Raw genomic sequence first — 27,866 nt, 5'->3', positions numbered from 1 at the left:
TTTTAAATCAGGCAGATGCTTATTTCAGCAGAGGAGCTGTTACATTAAAAAAAAAAAAAGTCATTCTGTTAGGTGCATGGAATAATTTTGTTCTGGCACCAGTAGCACTGGGAGATAGCATGACTGTACCTACTATAGGGGTTTTTCTATTTCTGGATCTCTCTAATGTCTCCCTTGGGTTCCAGAAAGTATTTTTTTTTTTCCTTTCTTTTTTGCTGATTGCCACCCACCAGCCTCTGTAAATGGAACAAGATGCGTCCCACCAGGGCAGTCGGAGCCATCCAGGCTGGTTTCCCATGTTAAACTACTAAGCGCAGGTACAGAACCCAAGGACACATCTGAAAAGAAACCCAGGAATCAGCTTTGCCTGCAGCCGGGAGAGAGGAGGGTTTGGGTCAGCCCCTTGTGCCAGGATCTCCTCTCCAGGCAGCGTGAAATCAAAAATGCCTGTACGAAGCCAGTGGTTCCTCTGTGTGCCGCAGCACACATGCGCCCGGCGAAGGAGCTGACACAGCACACAGGCGGCTTGGTGCAGCCTCGGCTTTCCCTACGGAGAGCCCTGGGGAGGTGGTACCTGGTCTGCTCCCGGGGAACAGGGTCAGGCAGTATTTAGGCTGCCAGGTCTGTGCACGAGGGATGCTGTTCGCTGGTGACCAAGCCTGGAAGCTCTGTGTCTCGGGTGATCAGACCCAATTTCACATCCGCAGCACTTCGCAGCCTTCCACCGCTGACACAGTGACCCCGAAGGATTTACAGGAAGCTGCAATAAGGTTCCCTTCAGCAGGCAGGCATTTTTGCTGGTTAAATACATCCCACCAGGTGAGAAATACCAGGAGGGAGGGAAGGAGAGAGGTAGAGATGGGAGCTGCAGATCACAGTGGTATTCGCATCCATCGAGCTGTCTGGGCTGGAGGCACTCTGCAGCGCAGGCTGCAGGCAGGTGCTGCCTCCTCCTCCCTCCCTGCCAGCGTCCTCGCAGCTGCCTGGCTCTCCAACCACTCTGTTTCAACAGGACGGAGATCCTCCCCATCCCCATACTCTGCGGCGTGGGAAAGCCTCCGACTTACTCCAGCACCTGCCCTGAAAGGCAAGCCTTGAGGTCTGACACTGGCAGCTGCAAGCAGGGCCAGGCTGGGGCGTAGCGGAGGGATGGGATTCTCTAAAGTATCTGCTATGCTTCTAAATCAAAGTCCCACTGACAACACAGAGCACTAAATGCCTGCCTGGGGCTCTGCTCCTACAGTCACGTGACAACATCAGAATTTAAGCTTTAATTAAGAAACGAGCGTGGGGAGGGAGGGAAGAGTCTCTAGCCCTTATGACTGCAAAAGAAAGCTTGGAAACATGACCCGAGTGCAACCAACATCTGCTTTAATGTGCAGACGGCTCCCAGCAGAGGGGTAAGCAGCCGGGAGAGGAAGCCATTACATCAAATTCCCAATCAGGTCAGGCCCGCTTGTGCTTCTGCTTGCAATGAAAGCTTACTTGGAGAAAGGAGAGTTTCCATAAAAGCTGTGCTATGGCTGTGCTATGGCAGAATTACACCAACATGCCTTCTCTTGCTGCACATGGCTCTCGTGCACCCTTGCAGGGCCAAATTTTACACTAACACAGCCTCTGCTTGTAGACAGCCATTGTCTAGAGGTGGCACGAGCCAGCTGAGTGCCCCTGCGTTCCTGCAGGCTGAATTGTGCCGATGGTGCACAGCACTTTTTAAGCAGCGACATGGAAATTCTCTGCTCTGGGGTTATGGCAGGCGGTGTTTTGCCTCCTGGAGTTCCTTAGCCCAAACTGAAGACAGCCCTTTGTTATGCCCATATGGCATGCTACCCTTCAACACTTGCTGGCCCGAAAACCCATGCTGTGCTTTCTCCTGCCATCAGTTTCAGCAAGGGCAGGGAGCAACTAGACATTTTAGAGACCAGTTAAGGAGAAGCCTCTGGATGCTCTCCATCTCCCAGGGATACACCTTTGGCAAGGTTCATTGAAGAAGAACCCTATTTGATGGCTATGCTCTCAGCTAGCACACCAGGGTCTGGAGGCTCAAATATGCCTGATATTGCAACAACCTCTCATTCCCATGAATGAGTATCAAAAGCCAGTGGAAGAGCTGTTGCCCTATAACTTATAGCTGAGACCTCTCTCTGGACTCTGACTGACTTAGTGATAGCTCTTGCAAGCATCCTGACACTGACCCCCTGCTGATGTGGCTAGAGATCTTGTCGTTTCTGCAACAGAAGTGCCCCTTTGCAAGCTGCAAGCAAAAGTTTCATGGACTGGTTGTGACTGGCAGGTCTGCCGGAGCATGGACTGGGTTTAAGCACTGATTTCAGTAGCTGACTGTCACAGTGCACTCAGGGGATTCAGCTTGGGTGAGGATGCAAACACTGACCAGTGAGGGACACTGCCTCCCCACAGCTACTGGGGGTGGAAGAAGCAGCATTCTGTCGGGAGGGCAAAGGTGTTTTTGTTGTCCATGCATCCCTGCCCAACCTCATTTTGCTTTTCCTCCCCTTTCTTTCATACTGGTTCTTTCCCTCTCAGCAAAGGAAAACGTGCTTATCGAATATTCGGCATTAAATATTTCAGTGTTAGCTTCCAGCCCTTGAGCAAAAACCCAGAAAGAACATTACTTTTTACTCCCCTCCAAATGTCTGGGCCTCTCCCTGGGGAGTGCAGGCGCACAGCCTGGGTAAGGCTAATAAGAGAGCTTGGTACACAGGGAGAAATGTGTGTTGCACGGCTAAGAACAAGCAGGAGAGACAGGAATAAGAAAAGAAGGTTGTTCGCTTCATCTCTGGTTAAAGCTACATGAATAGTCCCCACCAGACTAATACGTTCTTCTTGCATTTTGTCTTCCTTCCCCCTGTTTTCCTCCCCTTACCCTCCGTTCATGCGCAGACTGTGAAAGTCTCAGATTCCCCCCTCCCATCTGTAAAAGCCTCCCGACTGTTTCTTGGGAGTATTTGATATTAGAAATCTGTGCCGTAGCAATTCAGCAGGCGAGTGTTGCCCAGTCACATGATGAACTGTATCTCACGACTATTTAATGTCTCTTCAAAGCCCACACTTTTAGAGTCCTGTGATTATGTAAGACTCAACTCAATTTTTAAAGTAAGTTTACGGCCCTCATAATTGCAGAGGAAAACTTGATAATACGACTCCTACATACTCAGAAAGCAGAAGGCAAAAAAGAAGAAAAAAAAACCAACCCTGAAGTTTATCAGATTTTAAAAGTCTCATGAATTTTAAAACCAATCTCTTAATTCTTTTTTGGAGCCTGACTCATGATTTTCAAACAGTTAGCAATATGGCTGTAGGGATTGTAAGGCTGGTTTGTTATCTTATTAGATAACTTACATAAAATATCCAAACCCGTGGAGACTTGGAGATCGAGCATTGCACTTCAGTACACAGCTGGAGAGAACAGTGTCTTTTCTTCCGTATAGATGCTGAGGATCTCCTCTTAATCCAGGTCTCTAGTCACTACTGCAGCATAAATATTTCCCAAAATTATATTAGTGCTAATCATATGAATGAGAATAGCCATAATATTGATCTTCATAATACTTAGGTTATTAAATTTCAGTTTGAAGGTAGTTTTGTGGGGCAATTCATAATAGTAAATCTCGTCAGCATGCATAAGCAGGGAAAGCAAGCCACAGAGCAATAGCATTGCAAACCCAGAGAGAAATATATTCTAGAGTCTTCCATCCTACCACAAGATTGCACACCGAACAGAGACATGTGAATAAGTTAGCAATGCCAGAACTGAAGTTGTGCTAATTGTTTGATAATCTCAGATGAACTTAATTGATCTGAAAGGGGAGAAAAGGCTTCAGACGTTGGAACAACTTGTTCCAACTTCCATATGAAGTATATGCACCACCCAGGGGCACTTTATTCCTGGAATATTTACACACACACACAGACAGGGATGCTGGTGTGATAAGATGAAGGGGGATTGCCACCATTACCGTTAAGTTGTGGACTTGCCTTTCACACACGTTTACTCAGGCTGTCCACATTCAGTTTAAGAGTCATGCACACTGGAGAGGTCGGGAGGTAGCAGAGCATACCACGCCTGTCGCTGTTCACAGAGCCTCATACATGCCTCTGTGCAGACGAGAGCATTGATGTTTGAGGTGCACGCAGATATTGGGGTGGCTGAAGCATCTTGCACGGCCTATGGTGGATTAAAGGAAATCTGAGAATACTATCCTGTGAAATGGCTCTATAATAGGGGACAGAAAAAGTCTTACCAGCTCTTCTAGCATATAACAAAGGAGGAACCAAGAGTGTGGAAGAGGCTGAATGCTACTATGTAATAAGCTTACAGGATAATTGCCAACTGTATTCAGACTTAATTTTCTTCTGCAGAAGAGTCATAAAAATAAGTTTTTTGTTTTCAGTCCTGGGGACTGAGATTTCTGCATCACGTCTTTAAAAAAAGACAGTGCTTTATCTCCCCACTTCAACATATCAGCTCCATTGGTGACTGTCTCCTGTACGATTGTGGGTGAGCATCCGAAGGTAAAGACTTTACATGCACAGCTCCTGTCTGCTAGCTGGAATAGAAGTATCTCAGCTCTCTGTCAGAGTCTTGCAAATGTTTGTAACACTTGGGTGGGATTTTCACTCATAGTGGTGGGGATTGTGCACCGAAAGGGGAGCAGATCTGGTGAAGATCTACAAGGAGGGAGGAAGGCAAATGACAGGATGGCAAAGTCTTTGCATTTTAGGTGTAATAAAATTGTCTCAGTGAAGTAGAAAAATATTTTCCCCAAATTAAGATTTTGTCAAAATGCTTTATTTTGTTAGTAGTATAGTGTTTCAGGCTGATGAATTGGATTCAACGTATTTTTGAAGTCCTGGCCTCTCTGGTCACTAGTGACTATGGTGAAAGAGAGAGATGTAAGAAATGAGCGATTTTGACAAAATTTTGTCTTGTGAAAACTTTACAAGCTGTTCCAGATTCTTCCAGCATGGAACAAAGCCAGATGCTGCAGCCCTGAAAGCAGCTACAAAAAGGAATAATCTCCTGGACAGCTCCAGCTGCAACTGAAGTCGGAGCTCTCCCAAACGTGAGCGATTTAAGCTTTATCTGGAGATACAAAACTGACGCCCTTACCAATTACAGATGAGTTATCATCAGGTGCCACAGGGACAGTGCAAAGGGACTGAGTAGTAAAGGATTAGCCAGTGCACACAGAAATATTGAGCAACTCACTACTACCTCCTATTGTGCTCATGCCAGTAGAAATCCCTCTTAGAACGGCATATTTTATTCAATTTTTAAGAGCTCTCAATTTTTCATATAGGAAAGGGAGTTGGAGCCGCATCCAATCTGTAATCAATCAGTCCGCCTTTGCAGAAAAGCTCTGAGGAAGCGCTCTTGCTCTGTGGTCCTTTATCTTCTCTGTGAACTCACAGAAATTATATTTCTGAATGGGATTAAGAGTGAGGGAGAGGGAGAACTACAGCCAGGGCAATCCTCAACTAAATCTTATAGACCACCGTCCTGTAGTAACTAGCCCTACCGAAACTATCCCCCCCCAACACTTCTGTCTCCAGTCAGAAGCAGATGATGTTTCAGATAAGCTTGGCCCAGACTTAAAAAAGGTATTTAAGCACTTTTTGTGGGTACTTAACTGCGTAAGTGCCAAATTCCTGTAGATTTTCATGGGCATTACAAAATCAGGAGCTTTTGAACAGGATCTGTCACAATCTTAAATGAGGCCGTTCATAACATAAGCCATGAATTTATTATCCCTGGTAATAAATCACTAGAAATACACAACGATAAAAGGAGGAATAATAGACACAGCTCATCCAGCGATCTCAAAGCTCTTTGCAGCCATTACTTAAGAGTTCCTTATGATAGCTGAGGAAAAGGCTGGGTTTTGTTTGTTTGTTTCGAATGAATAAATTAATCATTAGTAAAATATTATGCAGTTCATCAAATATATTATTCACTAGCTATTTGTCAAAATAACAGCTCAGTCATATATTATCAGAACTAAACATTTATAATGTGTGTATATCTAGTCATCAGATGATTTATTCTGGCTTTTGTGGAATGAGTTAGTTATTGACCAGTTTAAATCACCGCTCCCTTGGGAGGCAGAGCCGTATTAGGTTGTGAGCTCTTGGTGAACTTGGACCATCTTTTTTGCCGCGTTGTTGTTCAGCACCTGACACCACAAGCAGAGTCCTATGTCTGGGTTTCCTTTTGACACTACCTCAATAAAAATAGTTATAATTCCGTTTATCTATAGCCAATGCCAGGTCTATCTCAGGTAGGAAAATTCAACTAGTTATTCAAGATCAAACTGTGATCTGAGTTCTCCATGTTCTTGTAGGACCAGTGCCTAAACCCAACACCAAGGTCCTCATCCCTTCTTAGATCTCTCAACTGTTTAGAGTCTCTCCACCTCCCAGTTGCAGGGAAAGAGGGTTTAGGAATCCCACTTCACTGCTCCGTGTAATAGATCACACAATTTTGGTAACGCTGGGAAAGAACAGAGGAGCCCTTTACCAGGTCCCTCCCAGCTCCCTCTCCTGTGCCAGCAAGCTGGCCTCCGTCCAAAAGTGCCTCAGCAGAGCGAAGCTACGTGACTGACACTCACTGACTCCTCTTGTCATTCGTGACCAGCATCCCAGAAGGCTGCAGCTTCTTCCATGCCTTTATTGGTGTCAAACATCACAGCCTCTCCCCTGGGTTTTATTAGGGAAGCTGATGCCAAATCACCCAGCTTCCTCCTACTCGATAAAAAATGTTTATAACCCAGTAAATTCTAACATATCAGCAGCTTGTTATGGAGGGAAAAGGTCACTGGGAGAGAAAGAAAAAAAAAAAAAAGGGTGCCCTTCCATCGGAAATTCTGGCTGGGTATATACAAAGGAGTCAGCACCAGGAAAATATCTTTTGATATGATAAAGTCTCATAATAGAAAATGTTGCTGCAATACAGGCCTCGTTTCTTCAGATAAATATTTAATATAGATCACTAAAGATTAATCGAGTACAGAAAAGAGTCTCTCCTATGGTTGGTGTAAAGAAAACACCTTCTCGTTAATTTATTATGGGGCCTGAAATGAGAAAAATCCTATAGAGAGAAATGCAGGGTACGGTTTCCATAGAGAAGCAGCGCACCGCACCAGAATTTATTTAGTGTGTGGGCAGAGACCTTCCCAGAACCAGCTGCAGCGTGGCGTTCGCATGATAAAAAATCCCAATGTAGGAAGAAGCCTCACAGACTCATCGTGTTTTGCTGATCTGACTCCTGCAGATCCCAGGGTTTCCAGAACTGGTGAGACTGTAGGACCTATGTGCTCTTGAGAGCATGCTCCACCGTGGATGAAGACTATACAATGGCACGTGTAACATCCCAAGCTGCTCCTCCAGGAAAGAGCACTCAGTCCTTTTGGAGTAAGGTGATGCCCAGCTCACTGCGAGGAGAGGAGCCCCAGACTGATCCTGAAGGCTGCTTGCTTTAGCCAGAAGTCCCTGTAAGCATCTCCCTGACAGTTTCTCCAAGGCATTGTGGCCATTTCACACGGTGCTCGTGACTGTGCTGGGCAGCAAAGAATCCAGGGTGCTGGTGTGAGATTTCATCTCCCACGATGATGGGACGTGTTTAGTCAGCTTCATTGTGATGAGTAAACGACAGAATCCCTTTGCTTTCTACAACATTGTCCACAGAAACCATCTCCCCAACCATTTTGCAGGATTAAATAGGACAGTTACAGAGAATAAACCATAAATAGCAGCAGAGACAGTATGAGGGAGAAAATAAGAGAATCGCAGGCAAGGGAGGAGAGAAAAAAGACAAATTTCAGCTGAGACTGAAATGGAATAAAGAGTCGATGAGACGGAGAGATACATTAAGGCTGCTCCAGATGACCAGCCCCACTGATGTGAAGCCTCTTGCACCACGAGCATCTTGTGATCAACTTGTGAACAAGGGGGCACTGCTTGCTCTTAGATGAGCAGTGGAAGTGGGCAGGAGAATCCCGCAGATCTGTCTGTGCTCAGGGATGGGGGAAATAGAGGAGCCCCCTCCTGAAATGCACGTTTTAGAGACCAGAAACAACTCCAAGAAGCCAGGTGTAGTTGTTTCTCTAGAGGTGATACTTTGTTTTCCTACTTGACCTTTTCCTGTGGACACCTTTCCTGCTTTGGGAATGTTTCTGTCAAGCAGTCAACAAAATGCTAGTCCACATGTTTAGCTCTGCCTAGGAGAGAGGCCAAGGGAAGGCAAGTTGAATGCCACCAGTCAGATCCTAGTCATACTCTGTGCATTGCTGGGAGGCATTCAGGAAATGTAGCTAGGAGGAAGATGGAAAAAGCATGGTTAGAAAAGGATAGTTGCCTTTACTTTTTGTGGCCTATTCAACTCAGAGTGTCTCTTCTGCTGCCATGCCTAGCTGATTTTGCAGGACACTGTTTTTTTGGCTCACATGGAAGATGGTGGATGGACAGAGAGGCTTTAGCATCTGGTATCACAACCCGAGGAACACGGGACTAAAAGGACCCTCCAGGGTCACGGCTTCCTATCTCCCACTCTGCCAGGCACAACGTTTTGCTGTTTGAAGAATTACAGTCCTAAACCTCTAGGACAGTACGGATGATCTCTTTGCAGACTGCATCTCCCAGGCCTTGGCTGCTCCCAGAACCCAAGTAAGAACCGAAAACCTAAATAATAATTCTCTCTAGCTCTACCACAGGCTGTTGGACTTGATACAGGTGCGACTGGATGGCAGGCTCTAGCCTGGGGCTACCCGGGGGTAAGACTAACAGATTTTTAATAGCAGCAGGGACTGTTGCAGTCATCTAATATAAAACTAATCTGTGTTTATTTGTGGCATGTGGCACGAATCTGGTCAGGAGAATTGCAACAGCTAAACTGTCCCCAGGATAACCTGTGGCTGATCAAGGGGCTCCTATTTTCATCTCTGCAAACACTGTGACTGCACTGCAGTTTGGCCCCTGTCACCTTGGCAGAGGCTTTCATCAGCCATGCCCGTCCGACTCCGTCTGTCATGCTTCGTACTCCCGCCGCAGTGAGCCACAGATATAATCTATGGAACACAAACATGATTTTATAATAAGTTTTCTATGCAGCCAGGATAAAATGCCAAACAGAATCAGAAAACAATCAGTCAGTGAAACTCGGCACTGCTGATGAGTGCGCTGTTTGTAATGGTTCAGTGCCCAGGAAGATTGAGGCTTTAAATACAGCCACCACCTGCCCTTCTAAACACGGGGATAAGTGGGGCAAGGAGAGATGGGCAGGCAGGGGGACGAGGCTCAGGGAAGTGGGAATACCCAGGACATCTCCTGTTGGGAATGAGTTAAAACAGGAGCAATATCAGAGCTGCAAAAAGACACCTCAGTATGGAGTCGCTGCTTCTGATATCCGGAGATCAGCAAAGTCGCCAGCAGCTGGGCTTTGTAAGGAAGAGTATGAGGAGCAGGGACAAACAGGTCTGCTGCAGAGACAATATCTGAATGAGATAAACATGCACTTATTGTGGAGGCCTCTGGGTGATGCTCTTGCACAGGGCCGTATAATTGATTCCTCCCACTGTAGGCAGTTTTAGGACGCCTCTCTCCCCCCCATCAGGCTTGCAACAGCCCCTGCCCTGAACAAGCTGAAGTTTACATCAGGTTCTACGTCCCGCCACAAGAATATGGTCTGTAGGACCCTAAATCTGTACTGCTCAGCACAATGCAACAGCTGGGGGAGAGAAAAAAAGAAAGGAGGGCTGGGAAGCATGAAGAGGGGAAGCAACTCCACCAAAGAGCCGGAGAAAGAAGAAAACTGAGTGCCTCGGCATGGAGGGGAGTGCTAAAAAGCATCCTGCTGGCCTGAGCAGCAGCTCAGCTAATCTGGCCATTTACCCTAGTTCAGGAGAGGGTAGGGCTCTACCCCAGAGGATAACTACCTAGCCCATGGCAAGGAGGCAGACTTTCATCTGTCCCCCTTCTTCCTGACGCTTACTCGGGCACTGGGAGTCGTGAGGTTTCTAGTCAGTAGCAGGGAACATTGGGACGAGCTCTCTGCCAGACTGCACAGATATTATTTTTTTTCTCCAGTATTTGTAAGAGTTGGGGGATTCATACTAGCTTTTTTCCTGTCTTTAAGTACTCCAGGCTTGAGTCATATAATTGTATAACTCACAACTTCCATTTAAAAAATAAGAATAGGCTGTCTTTTAGGATTGCAAAGAAAAGCCAGAAAATATGAGTCTTTAAATCTCAAAACCCAGAAGGCAAATAAAAAGCATTGCAGATATTGTTGTTTTGTTCAGTAGATAAATATATACATATGCATGTGCTTCAAAATTCTGGGGTCCAGTTCATTATTTCTGAGCAAAGGCTCAGATGTGCAATAGCACATAATCCCTTATTCAGCCATATGTATGGCTTTAGCTAGCACAGGAGCTGGTGCTTTTACTTTGCCCAGTCCTCACACCCTGAAGTAGCCATGAGGGCAGGTCTTCTCCTTAGCTTTTCTGCAGCATCTGATCCCCTCAGACTAAGTTTTCAGTACCTTGCCTCAGAGAGATCCTGACTTTAACTTAACACACACAAAAAAGCCCACCATGAAAGCAAGCAGCACAGGCAAGAGAGGAAGAACCAACCCCATAGAAGCTCCCACCCAGGCTCAGCAAAGGATTCCCAAGCCACGATAAAAGCGCAAAGCAAATACCTGCCAAGCCAAAAGGAAAATCTGAGACATAAGAGCCCTTACTAAAGAATAACCCCCTTCACCCTCTATTTCACTCCCTACTAAACTTAAAAAAACCCAAACACCACCACCCCACCCCCCCCCAAAAAAAAAAAAAATCCAAAAAACCCCAACCCTCCCCACACAGCTGACCTCTCTTTCCCCTAAATAGACCTTGAATGGTGAGGCTATAAATCTTTGCAGCTGGCCCTATCCTGCCCTACAGGAAGGAGTCCTGTGTTCAGGGGAGGGAAGTGTGTCCTTTGCTTAGCAGCAGGGCTCAGCTCCAGCCCTCTGTCCCAAATCCTAAATTTTGAAGCAGAAGAGTAGCTCTGCTTACAGCCTAGAGACCTGCTGGGCTTTGAGACTGCCTTTGCACGTGGGGCTGGACACTGCCTGCGCTGAAGTCGAGGAGCTTTTGCTCTTAACTTCTCCAAGACCTGAATTTCACATCTGGACCTTAGCACGTGAGTGGATTTTGCTTTGTAGCTGAATGAAGTGATTTGTGCAGACGGGTGCTTATGTGGCTCTGCGTACATTGCGAGGCAGTTTGCATGTACTGCCCTTTCACTGAACTGCCTCCACCATGCCGCAGATGTTATGCCCACAGCCTGGGCATAACAACCCCTCTCAGCTATTTTAGGTGTGTTTGAGGCTCAGTCAGCACTGAGGAAGCACTCTGATGGTCCTTTTTAGACTAAAGCAGTCTCCTGGCTATGGTATATTCATAAAATTGCAGGAATTCAGGCAGGCACAACCTCAAGTGGTACAGACTAGCATTGCTGGAGGCCTCAGAGGTCTTCAACCTTCTCTCCCAGACCATCCGGTATGTTCTTCTTTGCTGATTTGAACATAACAGAGTCGGCAATCAACATAACCTTCCCGAAGGAAGTAGTTTGCATTTCATTAGATTGATTTCACAGCCTTTGGGGTCCTATTACCTTGCAGAAGATAAATGCCAGGGGTGCGCATTTGATCCCTCTCACTTTTGCTATAGATCAGGTCCAACACCCTCCCTGTGGCATGACTCCAGCTCACTCCACTTCATGTTTTTCCACTGCTTGCACGTGGCCATTGTGTCCTCCCCAAAAAAGGGCTGGGATTTGGGAATCTATGCACAATGGTGATTTTTAATAGACATTACTTCGGCCCCTGCCTCTGTTCTCTGTGGCCATTGTGAGGTTGTGTTTGCACGTTGCCACTGCCACCCTTAGCCTTCCTGCGTATGATGTGGGAAGCAGTGCACCCTGCCGACCTGAGCCCTGAGCAGGCAGCAAGGGCCCTAGGCAGGAGTGTTTCTTGGCACAGGCAAAATGGGCAGCTGCCTGGGGCAGCAAGTTTGGCCATGGCCGCACCATCTACTTAGTCCTTGTTGGTGAAATACTTTGGCCTGCCTCTAGATCTGAGTTTTGTTCATGGCTGTGCTGTATGCTGGATCTCTTCCTTGGAAAAGCTGTTCATCTCCTGCTGCCTTAGCTTCTCTGTCTACAGTGACACATTTGTTTAAAAGTGCTTTGAGATCCATGTATCAAAGTCACAAATAACAGCTAAAGGAAACATGATTCATGATTGGGAGATGGCTAAGCATGTGCCTGAATAACCAAGTGCTTCAAAGCTTCACAAACAGGTCCCAGAAAACAAAAGTATTTGCATTTGCTAGTCCCTGTTCCCTGGATAGGACAGGGCAAAAATGAAGCTTTTCCTTTATGAAATGTTGCACAAAAAGCATGGTTGTCTCTTTATTGCAGGCCACTTTGCAGCATGCAAAAAGATTGCCTTTCTTCAAGAGTTTGTGAATTTTTATTTTGTTGTAGTCTTTTTATTTCCTCCATCAAAACATGTCTGAGTTTGAAATGGCATGACTAGGAATGAAAATTAAATACATCAAAACTGAGTTTTGTTGAAATGAGATTTTGGAGCAACCAGGGAATGTTCAAGGCTTTCTCACAGTTTGTGTTCAGTTTTTTGCTAAAGAGGGATGTAGTCTGAGGAAATGGGTCACCTTTTTCCCAGAGAAAATTTCTTCAATTTTACTGTAATTCTGAAATGTAACAGGCTTTGTGGGACAGGTTTGTTTTTTTTTTTTTTAATCTTGAACAAAGCACAAATGTCTCTGATTATGGATGGCTTGAATTTTGCTGCAGCTATACTCTGCAGCCTAATTTTTTTAGCCCTTCACCTCTTACCGTATGCCCTTTGCTAATAATTTCAGGCCTGGTTACCATCTGAATCCTATACTGAGAGGGGACAGTCTCTGTATATAGCCACTGTGTATATCCCTGCTTGCTGGATGTCACTGTCAAAATAGCAACCCTTGGTGAGTGGCCTGAATGTTAACAGCACAGCTTGGAAACCAAAGGGATGTGGAGCCACAGCTCTTAGGGTGAAGGCACAGAAATGGGTGTCCTGAGGAACCACTGTGTTCTCCTAAACCAACTTAGAGGAAATAATGTCACAACGCTACAGAAATAAAGTAGCAAGGATCAGTGGGGGGGGGAGCATGGTTTTATTTTACGATGTCAAAACAGTTTTTGTTCACTTGCACTCTCATACTTCCACCATGTACTCATGAATGCTTTCTGCAAGATCCCTTGCAACGGCATGGGTGATGAAGGATGCTAGTCTTCATCACATCTCCTGGGTTATTCTAAGGCTGGTGACCATGTGTTGGATCTAGGTATGCCTTTAGGAGCAGGCAGTGATCAGTCTGTCTGTCCTGTTGCATCTCTGCAAGTCATGATTTCTCTATATGCAGCCTAGAGCACGCCCTTCCATCTGAAGGATATTCCCTGGCAGGGAAGGGTATGGACCCCCTTCACTTCACTTAACCTGGACAAAAGCCCCTCAACTGGCCTGCAGCAAAAGATCCCTGATGGAAACAGATGGCTTTGCCAACTGGCTGTCTTTAGGCATCCAAGCTGCCCACCAGCGCCCACCTTACATGATCGCTAGTGTCTCCATCAGCTGAGAATGACTCAGGGGCGAGGGAGTGGGCAAGAGGGGACAGCTTCCCCATCACTGCCTGCTCTTGCTGAGCCCGCAAGCATGGTAGCTGTGCCCAGGTGGCTCTGCCAGGACTGCCTTGAGGGCAGAGCTGGGCCTAGGAGGCAGGAGGGGCTTTGTATTTAAACATCCTTTTTTTTTTTTTTTTTTCCTCCTGACATGGTGAATTTGAGCCTTTGCCAAGTGAGCAGCACAACTGACCAGAGGGGGGTGATGGCTCCATTTTCTAACAATACTTCAAGTTTTGAAACATGGTTGCATGCTGCGCTGGAGAAAATTTTGTGCTTTTCGAGAAAAAGGGCAATCAAGGCTAAATTTCTGATACTTTCCCAGAATTGACAAATGCTGTGCTTAAGTTGCCAGTAGTGCAGTAGCCAGGTACCCTAGCCTATAACATGAGAAATTAATGTTCAAGTCCGCATTTCTCACAGTTTTTTCATCTGAGTTAACTGTGATTCGTGATAAGTAAAGAGCAAAGCTTGGGGCTGTGGTGTCACAGGCTGAGGTTATCAGTTTGCTACAGCTAAAATAAAGAAAAAAAGCCTGTAGTCCACGCATCTATATCTTCAGGAAATGAAGCAAGTGCAATTTAATGAAATGACTTGTTCCAAACCATGTTCTTGTTACAGCCTTTGATTCACACTGTTGTGCTCATATGAACACTGGTAGGCAGTGAATCTAGATGGTGAATTTTGGGGCAGGGCAGGCCTAGCTTGCTGAGGGGCTCCATGAGGTAAAGAGTGCTCACCATGACTTAGCATGGGCCAGTCCTCCCCTGGGTGATTTGTTACCTGCTCTATAAATTAAAATCTGTCTGCCTGTCTTCCATTTCAAACTTGCTTTCAAAAGTAACAGATTCAAATACTTTCATGTACTACTTAGCCGTAGGAGGAGGGACTTCATCAAGAGTTTAATCCTCTAACCTTCTAGAGTCCAAAAAACCACTTCAATGTGAAAAGGTCTCTCTTTTTGTTGATAATTGTACCGATTATCCCAGGTTTCATCAAGACTATCTAAAATTCCTTCAATGACTCGGATGTTTCCATCTGTTGCTTCAAAAGTGCTGTTCTTTGAAAGCATCTTTTTGACAGCTCTTTGACTTCCCAGGATCTGCTTGATCCTGAATTCTGGGTCAAACTCATAGAAACACAAATCCAGGAGACCACGCTACGAAAAATAGTATCAGTGTCTTTGTAATCATAACTGTAGAACTCAAAGTGCCTGATTCATAGATGAGTTTCTCTAGGCTACCTTGGGTATTTTAGTGGAGAATTGTTCTGGCTGCATCTCTTGTGATTTTTATCATAATTCACAGTGAAGGAATGGGTGTCTCCATATTGTCCATTCCAGTGCTTGGAGCACAGGACCCTGCAGCCTGTTAGAACAGCTTCCTCAGTAGCTTAATAAACCATGTCAGGTTTAGGTAAGCTTTTAGGAAGAAAACAGCAACAGAACAGAACATTTCCTATTGTTGATAATGTTTGTTAAGCTGCAGTGGCACTAACAATGCTGGGAGCTCTTGTAGAGATGTCACTCCGGCTTCTAGCAGCTAGTATCAGCCACTATGTAAATTGTAGTGGCTTAGAAGAAGTGCCATCAGCCCAATGCTGAAAACAGCTGAAATGGTGTTAACAGTAATGGGAACTCCTTAAAAGCAAGTCTCCAGGGTGGACAAGGCTTAAGTAGGCTGGTGTCGGAAAGGGTATCTCTAGTGCCCGAGATGTGTGCTTTTTGCAATGAAATCTGCACAAAGAACATTATGGGGAAAGTTGAGTGGAATAAACGTCCCACAAGCAGTTTGCACTGTAACCTGATGGGTGTGATGAAAGGGAATTGTAGCAGCTGACTCGAGTGAAATATTGGAACAGATCAATAGATGACGGTAGCTGATGAGTTTACTCTGTGTTGAAGAAGTTTAGAAGTTACTATGTGTTATCTGAGGATGCATAAACATGTAACTTGGAGGTAACCCCATTCAGTTGAAGGCGTAGTAACCTACTCTGCCGTGTTTGTTCATGATTGATCGCAATGGCAGCTATGTTTAGGTTTGAAGTCAGAGCTAGGAATCATAGCCACATCCTGGCCATGAGCAAATTTAATAATAAGCAAACTTAGTAGTGATCAAATTTAATGATCTATCTTTTAACTTGTACTTACCTATGCTGAATCACTCTGCTTTGACTCTCTAGTAATAAATTTATTCCAGCTTCATCTTTTTTTAAACAAATCGATCTTTTCAGCACCCAACAACTACATATTGCCTACTAAGAGACCCAAGCGTAGTCCCATCCTAAGAGAGAACACGAGACTCAGAGTCATGTCTGTCTGATTGGTTTTTAATTCAGTGCTGGAACAATGTTTACCAAGGCACTTTCAAGGTCGCATGAAATCCACCAAAGTTTGAAGTCATTTTCTTTCATTTTGCTTCTTGCAAACTTCATGTTATTCTGGACCTATTATTTACCTCCCTCTCCTTCTACCAAAAAAGCCTCCAAGTTTTCAACCCTGGAACAATTTAATATTTTTAAGAAAAATATCAGAGAGATGAAAACAAAAGTCTGTTTGTAAGAGCAAAATCCAACAGGCTGAAATGATTGCCCAGCAAAGGGGAAGTCGTTGAGGTTTCAGACACCTCAGCCACCACCAAGCACATGGCCAAAGTATAGACCAAGGAAAAAACCAACAGAAGATTCTTCCATTGTTCTGTGGCGACAGGTGAAGGAGTAAGTAGTCCAACAACATTGTTTGATTTCTGCCATATGATTCTGTTGAATGATCCAAACACTGATGATCTTCTCCTTGGGTTCAGTCCTATCCCGGTAAATGCCCTTATAAATAATATATATATATAAACTGCTGCAGACAGCACAGCATTTGTCAATAGATCAATAGTCAATTTATTTATCTTATTCACCTGCCAGCTGTCATATATAAGCCTGTCTGCTTGCCTGGTTGTTATGCAAAATTCTGTCAGACTTTCAGCTTAAGTGATTTCTTTTTCATACATCTCTGGAATTAGATTTTTATATCTTTTTTCTCTCTTTTATGGCAGAGCTTCATCCTCTGTCTAATTTGGAACTAGTTTGGATCTACAGACTGGAGTTTTCTTAAATAGATTGGGGGGGGTGAACGCCAAACCCTCACAAGAAACTAATTCTTGTAGGTTCTTTGAAAAGCTCAGCTTTGAAGACTGACTTCTTCATGCTGGCCTAGATAGAGAAGAGGCCAAGCTGCAGAGGAAACTGCTAAAGGAATATTGCACTGCTCAGCCTAGGGCTGTCTGGCATTTGGAGGGCACAGACTAGAAATGAAACATCACTGACCCCACCATAATCACAGATACCCTGTACAGAGTCATATTAAGCCAGATCTGGCAGTAAAAGATAAGCATTATATGTGCTGTTGTCATGCTAGTATCCTGCCCCCACGGCATTGTTTGCAGAGTCAGGGCTCACAGTAACCTGGAAGAGCTATCACCCTGAGGATGGAAGATAACTATTACTTTGTGCAGCCCATGACTGGGACAATTAGGCTCAGAAAAGGAAAGACAAAACAAAACAAAAACACCAAACCAACAGCTCTGTTGTAGGAGCATCTGGGAGGATTCTGGAGGACTTTGAGCTAAGTTCCTTATGCTAACACAAAACTTGTTTTTTACCTGGGCAAGGCCTAAAATCTGACTGTTTGGGTTCACACTCATTCTAACAGCTAAAAACACTTGTCTGCAACATACATAGGGGTGCCCAAAAATGTCTGTATTAATGATTGTGAGGTGCTTGGATGAAAACAAGGGGCAGAGAGACATGTCTAGGCAGATGGCATTGTATATACATCCAAATCCAAGAGAGCAGGAAGGCTCTAGGAGTTCTCTGTCTCTGACTGGGGATCCTACTGACATTAGAGAGTCAATAATGTGTGCAATATGCCAGGCAGAGGACATTAAGTAATGGTTGTATCTTGCTGTTATCGAAGAAGGTGTTGCCTTTGGAAAGGCTCTGTCTGCTTATCACCTATGGGAGCAGTTGATGGCTTTTGAGCTATGATCTATAAAAAAGATAAAGAACCGCTGAACAGAAAGGATCTGGTGCCTTCTCCTTGCCCAGTTCCAGGGAGTGGTGGGGCTGGTCCTGTTTGCTGAGTGTGCACTGTGAGTGGGATACACTAACTGCCCTGCAGGCCCTGAAGGCAATATATCCAGCAGCAGGAGGAGTTGGGGTGTTCTAGTTAGCATGACAGTTATAGGCTTTGTTCAATGTCTTCCTGCTCTGTTTTTTTCCCTCTTTTTCAAACAGACTCTGTCTCAATCATTGTTTAATACATTTAATTTCTTTTTGGTTTCAAGAGCCAGCCCCCAAGGTCTGTACTGAACTTATTTCTTCACTTATGTCCTTTGGTTGTCCTGGCCATTTGAAGATGGGGAATTTAATTTGCTCCGATGGCCTCTCTCTTTCAGACTTCTCTCCCTGGGTAGAGATGCTCATGCCCTTGGATTCTCCTAGCCTCTCTGCTGGTGCAGTGGGGAGTCTGGGTGATGTACCCATTCGAGGCTTTTGACTTTTCCTCCCTCTTCAGTATTTTTCCCCTTTTTTTTATGTTTCCCTGGAGGTGTCATAGTGCTAATGAGCACTGAGACATCCCTAGTGGCTCCCTCTGTCTCTGACATGCATGGCCTTGATGGCGAGCTCATTAATGCAAACTCTGAAGGGGCAAGTATTTTCTCAGATATAGCCGTATACAAATAAAATGTATCCCCTTACTGTGACAGGGAGGAAGTCCTGAACTATGTGTATCTACCTCCCTAAGGCAGTACTTCATCCCTCTATCTCCTCTCCCCTCCCCTCCCCCTTTAGGCATTAGCACTTCCTACCCCTTCCAGCCATTAGAAGAGTAGTCTCTTCAGTGCTTTCACCAGACATTAGAGAGCAGACTCCCCTCCACTGACCTGGCAGGCATTTTCCAGGATATGCTCCACATTAGCATGGACTGTCTACACTGGCGAGACATTAGAGCATAAACAAGTGCCTTTCCCCCCACTACTCAGACGTTAGGTCATAGTTTCTCCTTATCCCGTCTCTGCATCAGGGATACAGACTCTTCCCCTCCTTGCTAAGAGGTTTATCATCTTTCCAAAGCCCTTAAAAGCTTCCCCACTGGCAGAAGTTCAGGTCCTTGCTAGGGATTTCCCCTGAGGGTCAGAAGACTCTGTAATAATCCTAACCGTATCACGGGGTGCCATCATAATCCTGGTCAAGACTTTGCAACTTTTCCACCTGGAAAATGAGCAAGCAACAGTGCAATATTTCTCTTTCATAAAGTGCCTTGAGACCTGTAGAGGCCTCACCTGTGCTTCCCAGGCAGTGGCACTGAGACTGTGGTGTCACTGATGGTTCTGAGAAGCAATGAAATGGCATCCGAGAATGATTGCTGGGAGAAAAGATTTTAGCGCCCTTTTGCCCACATCATCCATGAATCCAAGGCCTTGGTAGATCCTCCAGAGATTCATAGATTCAAGGATTCAGTGGTGACAAACAGACGAGCACATGCTTACCTAGCCCAGTGCCATGGATTCAGTTTTGGCCAATAGCAGCTGCTTCTGCAGAAAATGCAATTAAGTCTAGCATTAAAAGTTAATAGAAAACCTGTTCTTGGAGGTGTTTCTTCAAAGAATTCAGGAGTTGCAGGTTGGATCATTCCCTAAGGCCAGAGCTATACTGTTCCCTGCAAATCTCTCTCCTTTTTTTATCACCTCAATAATTCTAAGTGATTTCACTAGCCATGTCCATTAATGTTAACTCCATTTTCCAAAATTGTACCATAATCTTGGCTTCGGGTGCATCTTACAGCACAGAGTTCTATAGGTTACAAGGAAGATTGCTAGTATTTAGAGGGTTGCTTTCAATGTAAAATATTCTGGAACTGGGGCACCCAAGTTTAAAATGTATTTGTGGTCATTAATCAGGAAGCTTAACAATACCGTATCGTTTACTTGACCAATCCCAACAAATCAACAGCACACAAAGAGAGAATACAGCCAAATACTATGCAAAACCTTAAAAAAAAAAAAAGAGCTTGAAAAATGTCACTAAGTAAATTCAAATAATGCATAAATTAGAGGGAATTGCAACTGGCTCATGGATATTCTATGAACAGAAGATAAACATCTAAGTTAGTTGCATAAATTATTCATCATAACGTATTTGCTCAGCTTTTCTTATCGGCTATGAAAGCCACACATGCAAGGATTTGGAGAGCATGACAGAACTGGGCTTTCACCTCAATGACAGACTGTGTTGGGTTTGTGCAGTGGGGCAGGGGCTACAGGGGGGCTCCTGTCAGAAGCTGCTAGAAGTTTCCCTGGCTCCAAACTTGGACCCGCCTCTGGCCAAGGCCGAGCCCATCAGTAACCGTGGTAGCGCCTCTGGGAAAGTGCACTTAAGAAGGGGAAAAAGACTCTTGAGGGGGTAAGATGGAGGAGGAAGAGGAGGAAGGAGAAGAGCTACAGTAAAAAAAGAGGAGGAGAGGAAGAAAAAGATGGGAGAAGAAGAGGAGCTACAGTGAGGAGTGGGATGTGAGAGAAACAGCCATGCAGACACCGAGGTCAGTGAGGAAGGAGAGGGAGGAGGTGCGGGGGAGCAGAGATTCCCCTGCAGCCCGCGGAGGACCCCAGGCCAGAGCAGGTGGCTGGGCCCGGAGAAGGCCGTGGCTCTGTGGGAGAGCCCACGCTGGAGCAGTTTGCGGAGGACTGCAGTGCGTGGAAAGGACTTGAGTTGGAGAAACTCGTGGAGGGCTGACCCCCGTGGGAGGGACCCCACGCTGGAGCAGGGGGAGAGTGTGAGGAGCCCTCCCCCCGAGGAGGAAGGAGCGGCAGAGACAACGCGGGACGAACTGACCGCAGCCCCCATTCCCTGTCCCCTTGTGCCGCTGGCGGGGAGGAGGTAGAGGAATCGGGAGCAGAGCTGAGCCCGGGCAGAAGGGAGGGGCGGGGAAGGTGTGTTTTTAAGAGATGGTTCCATTTCTCATCGTCCTACTCCGATTTGGTTGCTAACAAGTGAAATTGGTTTGTTTTTCCCCCAAATCGAGTCTGTTTTGCCTGAGACCGCAAGCGGTGAGGGATCCCCCCCTGCCCTTGTCTCGCCCCACGGGCTTTCTGTGGTGTTTTCTCCTCCCCGTCCCGCCGGGGGGAGGCGTGGGCGGGCGGCTGCGCGGGGCTGTGTGGGCGGCTGGGCCGAAGCCGCGGCATATACCCTAGGAGTAGGAAGCCCTGGGGAGTGATGGCATGCGTAAGAACTGAGTGGAAAAAGTCTCCTTCTCTATGATGTTTTAGATGTGGATACTGCTAAGGGCTTGTCTGCTGCATGAATGGGGACTGGAATTGTCCCTTGGCAGCAGGCAAGGTTGAAGATATGGCAATGATTTCTTTTAAACTCCTTCTTTTGCCTCCTGCCAGTGGTGTCATGAAATGATCTTGGACCTGATGTAACAAGTGAACCCACTTTCCCTTTGAAAACACTTTACCGAATGCTCATTCTCTCTTCCTGCCTTCTCCCATCTTTATTGCCCACTGCTTTGCAGTGCCTGGTCCTAATCGTAACTGTTTGCTCTGTCCGTCTCCACACACTGAATTGAGACACTCCTAGGGTTTGGGTGTTGATACATCAATAGGGCCCTGCTTGATCAGTTGCATGTTTCAACTCTATGGTCTTTGCTTTGGAATAGATAACTTGGCAGTAACAAAAGCAAACTCTCTGTACTTTGTCGGAGAACATGAAGCATTCCCTCAGCCCATTCTGAAAATGTGCTGGCTCTGGAGGGCTCTAGTCCCTCCTGACTTTATTGATAATGCTTGCAGGAAGCAGTCATCTGAGAGCAAAAGTGTGCTTGAGTTTTACAGGAAGTAATAATTGTCTCTTTGGAGAGGAAGCACAGATGGCATTTTTCCTATGCTTGCTAGTTATGATCTTTATGATAGGAATATGGGAATCTCTATTTATTATAAAACCTTGCTTGTCTTTTTAGCATCCGGATCTGCATCTTCCCATGCAGCGTAACTGCTGAAGTGACCATTCCTTCTTCATGCAAAGGGGATTTCCTTGTGTAGCGAGATTTGGTATTGCCACTCCAATCAGGAATGATTAGAGGAACCTCTCTCTGTAGTGTCAGAGAGAAGCTATTTGTCTTTACTTTTAAGGTTTTATCTCTCATTAAAATCAACTCTGGGACCCCCACACATATCTCTTCCACAGATACTAAGTACTGGACTTTTACACTATTCTGGGACAGTAGAGAAAAAAAACACTATATTCTATTCCATACAGTGAATACATGGACATTGGTAATGTACTCGTTACCTGCAGACAACTTTGGAGCCAATGGTCTATGTTTTCTCCGCTCCTGGTACTAAGATCCTGGTGTATGGGTTTTTTTGGGTTGAGTTTGGGGTTTTTTTGGCCTTTTGACAGACATTTTTCTAGGAAAGACCAATGTTTCTGCAGATTTCAAGGTTTGACACTAATGACTCTTAGGATGTGGTAGGAGGGGTGTTTTGTTTTGACATTTTTACTTGGCTTGTGAAAGCCTAGGAGCTACAGAGGGGGCATTAACTCAGGTGTAAGGAGATATTTTGAAGCAAAATCTGGCACTTTGCTATTTTATTGAATGCAACTGTTGTTAGGCAGCCTGGGGTGTTGTGATGGGGTGCAATCAAAATAAATACATGCATAATTGCATTAAGTAAAATAACCTAACACATATAAAGTGGACTGGGTGTAGAATCAACCTGGGAAAAAAAAGGTCTGGTTTGTGATTGTGGCTTTGCAACTGACAGCATCTCCTAAATCTGCCTGCACGTCAGGTTCTCTACCAGCAAAGTGGGATTGCCAGTGCTGGTTCACACACATTGATAGAAAGTGTCGTGTCAGTGCCAGGTATTGTCATTCCTATTATTTAAATGAAATTTTTGTCTTAAACCCAAGTTACAGGAATAAGTGAATGAAAAGCGGCAGAGAAGCTTGTGACTTGATTATCTAGGAGATAGCTTAAGATAGTGCAGGTGCACTGTAGGAGAGTAGTTATAAATAATATCCTGTGCTTTTAAGAAAGCCTTGCTCAATATTTTTCAAAGGACATTAATAGGTTTCTCATCTTTTAGGTGCTCAGCTGGTGATGTATTTCAGAGGCCTGATTTTTAGATCGCAGGTGTGCAAGGTTTTCTCTAGGCATTTCCCTCTGTGTTGTTTCAAAATGGATACCTGCAATGAAGAGCTGCTTTTGCAAACATTAACTTTATTTTTTTTCCCAGTTGCTATCAGTTTAAAAGAAGGGATTTGAAAATCACTTTATAGGTGTTTTTAAAAAAAGAAAGAAGGAGAAACAACCAAAACCTCCATTTTCATCCTGGCCCTGCTTATATCTGAATCGATCCTTTTAGATGGTTTATCAAGCATATTGTTTTTCAAAATGATCTTTTGCTGTACCTCTGGTGCTGAAAGATTAGGATGTTTAGAGAAAGTGTGTTTCCTTCAGCCTTGCTTTGCAAAAGCATGCCAGGAAGGCTTGTGGACACGGGGATATAGCAATGATCAGACTGGTCTAGATCTACAGTCTGTCTAACTGGCCAGCCTTTTGCTGACAGAAACCAGAATTTGCTGCTTTATGGGGAGCTGTAAGACCCCAAAGTGTGTGAGGGTGAAAGGACCAGCCTGCTTTCTTTGTAGGGAAACGCAGCCCTCTGCAGACTTCTCTGGAGACTCTGAGGCTATGTCCTCATCAGTCCAGATGTGTGATCCTCAAAGTGTGTTATGTCTCGCTTTTCCTCTTCTCCTCCCCCTCTGTCTAGCCTTGTGGCCTCACGTGTGTATCCCTGTGGGGGTGTCCAACAGGATTGTCCCCTTCACCATCCTCCTTCCCTGCCCTCAGTGGCTCTCCCTGCCCCTCCGGACTCAAAACCTCACCCCTGTTGTGTTCCTGTGTTGTCGCATAGGGAGTTTGCCCGTTGGAAGGTGAGGAACACAGCCATCGAGCGGAGGGACCTGCTCCACAATCCACTGCCCCTGATGCCTGAGTTTCAGAGGAGCATCCGCCTCCTGGGCAGGAGACCCACCACGCAGCAGTTCATTGATACCATCATCAAAAAGTACGGCACCCACATCCTCATCTCTGCCACCCTGGGAGGTAGGTGGCAACCTGGGCTGTTTTCTTATGCGGTTGTTGGTGGTGGGGTGGTGAAAGCACTGGTCAGCACCTGCAAACCTTGGCCGTGCTGCGTGGAGGCTGGCTGGTAGCATAGAGCCAGGCTGCAGCTCCCCCAGCCAAAGCCTGTCTCGTTGTCAGACGGTGTGAAAATCCCCAGAGCACGAATAGCCTTTGCAAATGAATTCACAGCGCAATACGTGTGAGTTCGGCATCTGTGATACGTGTGCACCTGTGCTCCTCTGACAACGGCATGTGTGTACTGGTGTGCATCAAGATAAACATGCTTCATTTAGCTGGGGAGCCTGTCTGTCATTCCTGCACTTCTGTCCTTAATTTGACAACAGGATGTGTTGATCCCTCTTTTTTTTCAGAATGAAACCAAATGCAGGGGGAAAAGCATCCTTTCTTGCTGGAACTGGAGGAATTTTAAAGAGCTCCAGGAAAAGGGAGTTCAAGGAGTTGGGCAGGGAGCACGTGCAGCAGGGGAAGAGATGACTAGAAAGGCCTGTGCTGAATGCATAAGTGAAAGCAGTAACATGGTGTAGACTTTTGAAAAAACAATAGTTAAGTAAAATTCAAAATGTATATGCAAAGACTGCAGAGAGGTTTGTGTGTGCAAGCAGAATATGTCGATGATGACATGACAGAGCACTGTAGGGCCATTAACTTCTGAGCATGCACTGCTATTGGTGCTGCATAAAAATTTCAAGTACTGAGTATTGAAAACAAGAGGGGTAAAAACCAGCAGCTCGTCTTGATATTTGCTGCTGATTTTTCCTCTCTTGTATTATTTTTACCATTCTTTACCCCTTTGGGGTGTGCATTTAAATGCCTTCTTTTGAGAACTACTATCTGTAAGAGGGATTCTGCAGTGGTAAAGGGCCTTAATTTTAGTACAGAGTTTGTTGCTGTTGCTTCTTCTAATGTACCTGACCTCTAGCCTTGCCACATTGTGAAGTTTGTAGTGAACTTTGAGGAATTTCTGGCCATCTGTCTGTTCCCAAAGCGTTCTGCAGACACTGGGATGAGACGTAGATGAGATTAGATGTGTGCATATGATTCATGCACAAATTAGGCGGCAGGTAAATTGGCGTGGTTCCACTGAAGTCAAATGGCCTCTTGTGTGGCAAATGTCCTTCAAAGATCCTCGGGCTGCTCTTCCAGTCCAGGCACTCAAACTGTCCGCTCCATCAGCAAGAAATGTGAGAGAAAGCAGGTTTCCATGCATTGAAGAGTACAAGTAACTGCCTGCATCAGGCCTTAATGAAGTCTGCATAAAGATAAACTCCTTTTTATTGAGGAAACCGCTTTTCAGGATCATATTTCTCAGAGCCCAAGCCAGCCAAGTAAGAATTCAGTAAAGTGTTAAGAGTTTTTTGTGGGTTTACTTTTCTTTCCATTGACATGCCTTTTTCTTCTTGCCACTTACATCTGTGGAAATGCAAAATAAGAAGGACCTTTGATGGTAAAATATATTTTTAATTTTGCCTGGGTGAGGTTGTGAATTATTCACAGGGGCTTGTTTCTTCTCCTGATTTTACAACACAACAATTTTAAATATGCAGTGGCTTGTAATGAGAACTGGTGTTGGAGAGGAGTGCTAAATGCTCCATCAGCCCAGGGCATGGTGAGCAGTGGTAGGGGAGAAAAGGAGGATTTATCTTGGCAATGGCAGTCCCAGAGAGAATGTAGATGAAGCTGGGCACGCATTATGCAAGGAAGACACACTAATCACAGTCTGTGGGCTAAACAAGACCACTGGGATATAAAACCAGACATGTCCTGGCACCTTTGCTCTCCCAAGACCTCACATTTCCTCAGAAAAGTTACAAGAATTCTGCTTTGGATTGCAGATGTTTGTAACTTAGCCTGATGTCTTATTTGGTTGCAAATGAGTGACAAACATGCAGGAAATTGTTTTGCTTTTAAATGCCAGCTGTTGCATGGACCCCAGGAGGCTGGGTGATGGATCAGGCCAGCCCACCTGAACACAGCAGCTATTTTCACACCTGGCCACTTGAGGAACAGCTCTGGTGCCTTTCAACCTACAGAGCAGCCGGGTCCCCCTGGAGCCTAATAAAAAACCAGCTCTGCTCCAGTTTAGTTCTGACAAAGGGATTGGTGAAGGGTCATTTTGAGGGCATCCATGCTCCGGGATGGAGCACACAGAGCTGAGAGCCAATTTGCAGGGAAAGCCCTGAAGGAAAGACAACTTTGAACATAGCATCTGCTTAATAAATGAGAAATTAAGACTTAATAATGCAGCAAAAGTCTATTAACCTCTCTTGATCTAAGGGTTGCTTTCTCATGTGCACTCTCCATGGGGATGCTGTGCTTTTCCAGGTCTGCACACATGTACACAGAATAGGTTTCCAGCAACATTATTTCTGCTCAGCACCCTTCACTCCTAGGGACAGTATTTGTCCCTCAGGAGAAGCACCAAATATCTTGGGCTTTACTTTCCTGTTTTCTTCCTCTTCCTCCCAGTGGAGGGGTCCCAACACCTCAGGGAGGAAAAATGACATCTTTTGTGGGGAAATCACTGATCTCCAGTGCCTTAGAGCACAGGTTTCTCCTGTCTGATGTCTAGGAGCTGTCTCAGCTGCTCATTGCCTGCTTCATGTTGTCTGGGGACCGAAAGCTAATGGTGATCTCCTGGTGACCTGAAACCAGTGTTATTGCCTGATGCAATTCAGCCCACACTTCCTGGTTGCTCTCTGTTCAAGGAACCTCCAATATCAGCATTCCTCTACTAAAATGAACTGGTCTGGACTGAAAAAGTCCTGATTTTTGCACCTTGGCTATAAGAAGGCATGATATTTTTCCAGGAAAAAGCTGTTTTTTCCAGTTACTGGTGGAATTCAGGAAGAGTTGATACCTGGATCCCACAGGTTCCTCTGAGAATTGCAGCTAAAGGGAGAATTATCCCAAGTCTTCCCTCTCCTTTCACAGCCTCATGAAATGGAGGCAAGGCATCATTTATGTCTACTGCATCTCCATGCAGATAAATACTTCCATTACATGAGAGGTACAAAACTTTTGGCACAAAATACAAAATTTCACACCAATCCAGCCTATCTTCCCTGAAGCCTCTTGGCTAACTCCCATGCAGGCATCCTTTTGGTGACAAACGAGTTGCCTCATGAAAATTTGCAAAGTCTGACCTTCCTTCAAATCCCCATGTAAAACTCACCTCAGAGATGAAACTTGAAAATGCATTGACAGCGGCCAGGCATCTGGTGTGCGGTGACTGCTGTTTCTCACACTAATCACAGTCATCTTACTACCTTGTGCTTTGCCGGCTGTTTGTTGTGTCTTATCAGATACGTGGGTTTTAAATCCTCTGGGACAGGAACCATCTTTCTGCTGTTTGTGTGGATGGAGCCTGATGTGACAGAGCCTTGATCTCTGCCAAGGTCTCCTCACACAGCTCAACGCATAATAATGTTAATGGTGATAAAGGAAATCAAAGCTGGTCATTTTCCAGGGAAAGTGTGTTTGTGAGAAGTGACAATGATGATACTGTTACTACTACAACTTTGATCATGGTCAAAGGTTAGTATGTTATTTTTAACAAAATATTAAAGAGAGAAAGTTTTACATGCCAAACTTCTCCACTTAGCTCCCGTGAAGCCAATTAAAAGATTTCAACTTTTCAACTTCATTCATCAATTCTTTTGATGAAAAGTATCTTCTTTCCACCAAAAATTTCCATTTTTCATCTCAAAGCCAAAGGCTCAATCCTCACATATCAATCGCTTGAAAAACTGAAATCCAATAAAAAAGTTTTGATTCTCAGCCAGAATATTTTTGGTTTGTTTTCAGGCATTTGGCTTCCAGATAAAAGCTGGAAAATTTCCAGGGAAAGCAAGGGGGAGGGGTTACTGGGGGTTTTTTTGCATGTATGCAATAAAAGAAATTACTTGGACAAATCAAA

At 45.2% G+C, this 27,866-nt stretch overlaps 1 protein-coding gene across 3 annotated transcripts in view; it reads left to right on the top strand.

Annotated features, from left to right (window-relative positions):
- Positions 1 to 27,866, top strand: part of BRINP1 (BMP/retinoic acid inducible neural specific 1) — a 60,101-nt gene that overhangs the window by 9,181 nt on the left and 23,054 nt on the right. The window contains exons 1-3 of one of the 3 annotated variants that reach the window (XM_050907899.1): positions 11,011 to 11,202; positions 12,948 to 13,052; positions 23,718 to 23,908. In XM_050907899.1, the coding sequence (XP_050763856.1) occupies positions 23,791 to 23,908 (118 nt within the window). In that variant the 5' untranslated portion in view covers positions 11,011 to 11,202; positions 12,948 to 13,052; positions 23,718 to 23,790. Of the gene's footprint in view, positions 1 to 11,010; positions 11,203 to 12,947; positions 13,053 to 23,717; positions 23,909 to 27,866 lie in introns of those variants that run through there. The other 2 variants (XM_050907898.1, XM_050907897.1) reach the window with 2 other exon arrangements.

Source organism: Gymnogyps californianus, chromosome 18 (genome assembly GCF_018139145.2).
Source record: "Gymnogyps californianus isolate 813 chromosome 18, ASM1813914v2, whole genome shotgun sequence".
NCBI lineage: Eukaryota > Metazoa > Chordata > Aves > Accipitriformes > Cathartidae > Gymnogyps > Gymnogyps californianus.
Note: the sequence above shows the minus strand (reverse complement) of the source record. Positions and strands in the feature narration are given on the sequence as shown.